Source organism: Poecilia reticulata, linkage group LG20 (assembly GCF_000633615.1).
Source record: "Poecilia reticulata strain Guanapo linkage group LG20, Guppy_female_1.0+MT, whole genome shotgun sequence".
In the NCBI taxonomy this organism is placed as follows: domain Eukaryota; kingdom Metazoa; phylum Chordata; class Actinopteri; order Cyprinodontiformes; family Poeciliidae; genus Poecilia; species Poecilia reticulata.
In genome coordinates, this window is record NC_024350.1 from 26,158,475 (window position 1) to 26,163,313 (window position 4,839).

General features: G+C 39.5%; 2 protein-coding genes across 2 annotated transcripts in view; one reads left to right on the forward strand and one right to left on the reverse strand.

The window, feature by feature from the left end:
- Positions 1-268: 268 nt before the first annotated feature.
- LOC103456983 (erythrocyte band 7 integral membrane protein-like) lies at positions 269-3,939 on the reverse strand. Its single transcript, XM_008396872.1, has 7 exons — positions 3,724-3,939; positions 3,526-3,638; positions 2,537-2,609; positions 2,292-2,374; positions 1,531-1,734; positions 1,320-1,454; positions 269-601 (listed from the first exon to the last, which is right to left on the reverse strand). Exons 1-7 carry the CDS (start codon positions 3,776-3,778, stop codon positions 437-439), a joined length of 828 nt encoding a protein of 275 aa, XP_008395094.1. The 5' UTR covers positions 3,779-3,939; the 3' UTR covers positions 269-436.
- The window catches only part of LOC103456982 (SH2 domain-containing protein 1B), a 12,645-nt gene continuing 11,369 nt past the window's right edge, over positions 3,564-4,839 (forward strand). The window contains exon 1 of the mRNA XM_008396871.2: positions 3,564-3,691. The gene's annotated coding sequence lies outside the window, so the exon portion shown is untranslated. The remainder of the gene's footprint in view (positions 3,692-4,839) is intronic.

The following is a 4,839-nucleotide window of genomic DNA, read 5'->3' on the forward strand; positions in this document are numbered from 1 at the left end:
AGATGGATGGATGGATGGATGAACAGATGGATGAACAGATGGACGGATGAAAAGATGGATGGAGTCAATCCACTTTGACTCTTTTAACTGATTTAATTAAAGGATTTATTTCTGAAGTTTCCCAGAATGAAACCTGCTGGACGTTTGAGTCTAAACTTAAATTATTTATAAACTTTAAAAGTCTTTAACATCAACGTTTTTACTGTTTCAGCTAAAAAAATTTTATGTGTACTTTTTAGAGTTAAGGACCACAGAAACATCCATGGAATAATTTGCAAACACTTCTGGTTTTATTAAATATGAAAATGTGACAATTTAACAAACATCTGAGCAGACAGACGGACGTCCTGAGAGCTCAGATTGGTTCGGTTCTGTTCAGCAGCAACTCTTGTCTCTCTGGGTCGGATAACTCAGCGATACCTGCTGCGTCTTGGTTTTACTGCAGGATCTCTGTGGGGACGATCCAGACCACGATGGAGGCGCTGCTGTCCACAGACGCCAGCGTCTGCAGGTATCTGAGGTGCAGAGCCACCGGCGACAGTTCGGACGCCGCCGCCCTCAAAGTACGAGACGCCTTCAGTTCCCCTTCAGCCACGATCATCTGAAACACAGAGATGCTTAAAAGCCAACACAAACATCACAAATAATCCAACCCTTAGCATGACAACAACTCCACACATAGAAATATCAGACATTCGTGTTTAACAAAATGTGAATAAGTTCATTATTTAGTACAAAATCCTCATCGTTCCCTTTAGTTACTGACATTAATGAGGGACTCAGAAAACAAAAACAACAGAAACTGAAAGAAAAAAACTCAATTGATGAACTGAAACTAATGGCAAAGAAACAAGAAACAGGGGTGTCCAAAGTGTGGCCTGTGGGCCATTCGTGGGGCTTGAAATGATTTTGTTTGGCCCACAACCACAAGTTATGAACGGCAAAAATCTGGCAAACAACAAAACAATTAATGACCCAAAAAATGTGGAAATGACCTGTTTTTCTTTTAATAAGGCAGCAGATCATGTGTGGCGCTGCTCATATCCTTCCTCCTCCTTGCTCTGTGCTAAGCTGAAGCTAGCAGAGGCTGTCATGAATGCTAAGGCTAGTTAGCATAGCCTTTGCTAGGCGCATACATGAGATTGATTGACAGCCTCCTGGCTCTGATTGTTTGTCTTTGCATTTCTTCAGTAGTTCAGGAAGGTCGGAGGTTTGAACAAATATGTAAAACCTATTTTTTAAAGTTTCATGTTGCAGCTTTCAGGTAACAGTGAGTGTTGTCGTGGTGAACAGGGTAGGTGCTGTTACTGCAGCGGTACCATCGCCCGGCCCATCCTCTCAGCCTCGGCCTCTGCGGCCAGGCAGCGCTGCAGGCTGATGGGAACCCTCAGATCTCTGATCTCCACTCGCTGCACCTGAACGCCCCACAGCCAGGAGCTGGTGTGCAGCACCTCCTGCAGTACGTGAAGCAGTAAAATCATTTTTAACCCTGATGTAGAGCTGAACTGTGGCAGCTTGGCTGTGTCTGACCTCCATTCTTGTGGCTATGCTGGACCGCTGCGTCAGCAGGTCTGTCAGCGTGTGAGCGCCCAGCGCCGCCCTGAGGCTCGCCTGAACCAGCCAGAGTGTGGCGACACAGCCATTCTGCACCCGGGTGAACCACAGGGTGGGATCCACCACGCGGTAAAACACCACCGCGTCCACCAGTAACGGGACGCTGTCTGCTGTTAGAACCTGCAGGACGGAGGAGGAAACGTCTGATATGACCTTCAGGTTTTACCACAGACGGTCACAGCCAGTGAACAACAAGAGAAACAACAAGAAACGAGAAATAAATCTAAACCAAAATGCTGAGATTAATATAACGTATTTCCAAATTCTCTGATGCCAAAATTAGTAAATTTAAAAATCTTTTCATCACTAAAGACATAATTTTAAACAGTATTTAAATCATTAAGATATTTTCTGACATTATAAAATCAGACATTTGCAAGAAAAAGTGGCATATCTCCTCAGAATGAGATGATGAATGATGGAGATGCATCTCTGGATCTTTTCCAGAATGTTACATTTCCATTCTGAGTTTTTCTAGAATTTTGCAGATAGAGTTTGCATTTAGAAGGTGTTGTATGCTGAACAGAAATGTAACTGATATATTGAGGAAAAGTGAAGTTAAGTTCAAGAATAAAATCAACAACCTTATTCTAACTTATACTCTGTTTGACACAAACACATTTAACATGTAGCTGTAAATAAATGCATGCAGCAGTAACTGTTTAATGAGCAGAGACCTGATGAGGGCAGAGGTAGGCGGAGAAAGTTCGAAGGTCAACCTTCTGAACGTCGTCCAACCAGGGAATGAACCAGATTAAACCTGCAGATCCAGAGTCGGAACCAAACCAACAACATATGTTTTACAGCCTCAGAGAAGAGTTTTCCTGTTCAGTGTCTTAAAATGTCAGAGTAATCAATGTATTCATTAGTAAAATAATTAAAAACAAAACGACTGCAGTCTGAGTTAAACAGAAAAAAATACCAGGTCCTTTCGCTGGTCCTTTAACGACCCGGCCCAGTCTGAAGATGACAGCCCTCTCATACTCCAGGACAACCTGCACCACAGACACTCTGCATCAGTTAAAACACTGATTCAGAAAGGATATGAAAACACTTTCAAAATGGGCTCAAATTATGACAAGTGAGGATATTTATCTAGGAATGAGTGAAGAATGAAATACATTTGATCAAAGTTGTGCTCTACTCTTGCTTATAAATGATTTTAAACAAAACTCATGGTGCCTGCATGATGGTGCAGTTGGTAATCATTGTAGTCTGCAGCAAGATTTTGAAATAAATCTGGTTAAAAACCTTAAAAACGCACAGTTATCACCCTTTATAAATTTAATAAAATTCACACTAATCTCAAGATTTAAGAGAAAATATCATTACTGTAAAATAATCATTTCTAGACTGTGTAGTGTTCAAGCTAGACATATATTTTAGTGAAAAATCCAAACAAAGTCTAAAAACTATTCCCCTTTTTTTTAAAAAATAGTTTGAAAGTTAAAACAAAACTACATATATTTTAGGAGAATCGCCATAGAATAATTCTGACCAGGTTTAACTTATCTATGGACCCCATATCAGGTTGCTTAGAGCCAAAAAACACATCTTCCTACAAGTATTAAAGGTTGCAAGTATATAGAATAGTGTTTTATGGAAACTGTCATTAATGTAAAATATTAAAGCAAAGGTCTGACCTGTGTAGGTTGTGTGTGATATTTTTTTTAAAGTTTCGTTATTTTCAAATCTCGTGTTCTTTATTCCCAAATTCTGTCCAACATTGAGATTTTTCAACTTAATTATATAATTTATGATTAAATAGACTGTTACAAAATGATCCGGCTCATGTTTGACCATTTAAGTGTTTTATATCTATGACTAAAGCGAACAGAAGGCGGTCCGGGCCAGCTGAACGCACTGGGGCAGCCATCTTTAACCGGGTGCTTCCGTTTGCTTTTGCGTTACCTGAACACAGCTCCACGCTGTCAAGGGGAAGGTGAGGAGGATGAAGAGCACCGACAGGAACGTCAACACCGCCCCCAAGACGCCCAAAACACCGCCCCGTCTCACTTCTCCACCTGCACACACCAACAGAGGCAGTTAAACCACCCTTCACCTCCAGCTAATCACGGTAAAATCCCGCTAACGGCTAAATGTAGCGACCTGTTCCATGATCGGAACCACCAGCAACTCCAACCTTGTTATAAATACCGGTCATTATCCTTCAAACTACTGATAAATATGTCTGTTTCAACATAGAGCTTCACTAAAAACAACTGGAAATGTGTCCTCAATGTTAACCATGATAAACGTCTTATTTCATTACACTTAAATTAAATAGCTTTCAAAAACGTTTTTGCAACAGTGTTGCGTTTGCCCCGCCCCCACGGGATGTAGACGGCGAGCTGTCACTTAGCAACCGGAGGATGCGTCCTCAGAGCCGTGGGCGCCCTCTTCAGGTCACAATGAGAAGTTACGGTATTTACCTAAGGGAAACGTTTAGATTATTTTCGTTCTTATTTACGGCTTAGTTTATCAGTAAATGACACAACACCAACTTAATAAAACATTTTATTTTATCTTAGAATAAAATAAATGGAAATACAGCAAATTAATAATAATAATAGTAATGATCAAAAGCAAACCTGCAAAGTTTAGAAAATCTTTAGCAAAACTCAATTGTTCCAAATTACTTAAAGAAATACAAAGGAAACAATTTTCCCCACCGTTTTAAGTAAAAACATGAGACTTTCTAAAAATGACATACATAAAACATGTTTTTTTTTTATTGTGGAATATGTGTAAATTTATATTCTGTATTTTATAACAACACTATTTCACACACAATATGGTTTCCAGTTTAATTGGAATCGGAAGTGTCAACATGGTCTAACTGACTTCACTTATTCACTCTGACTGGAGAGACAGAGAGTAAATAAACATGGTTTCCTCACTAATCACAGTCAACCAGAAGAGGGCTCCCTGCTCACTGCTTGTGCATCTATTGGCCTGCTGCGTCTTATTATTGGATCAATAATTAGATGATTAGATTAATTTTAACTTGCTGGTATAGGCTTGAATGTGAATAAATGGGAGCCTTTTACCGTTGTGACTGAAACTTTCTAGGCTGACTGATATTATCTTATCAATAGTTTGTTTTGCACATCTTAGCAAATTTTCTAAAAGCGCATGCTAGGAAAATAAAAAGTTAATCAAGATAAATATATATTTTTTGTCTGTTTCTTGATGAAGTCAAAGACAAAATTCTTTAGAATTTTA

Bases quoted from the DNA above. Each gene is read 5' to 3' on its own strand.
- LOC103456983 (XM_008396872.1), bottom strand. From the start codon at position 3,778: ATGACCGGTATTTATAACAAGGTTGGAGTTGCTGGTGGTTCCGATCAT. The intron at 3,639-3,723 runs GTCGCTACATTT...TGGTGTGTGCAG, and splicing joins TGGTTCCGATCATGGAACAG to GTGGAGAAGTGAGACGGGGC. The intron at 2,375-2,536 runs GTATTTTTTTCT...CTGGATCTGCAG, and splicing joins AGGACCAGCGAAAGGACCTG to GTTTAATCTGGTTCATTCCC.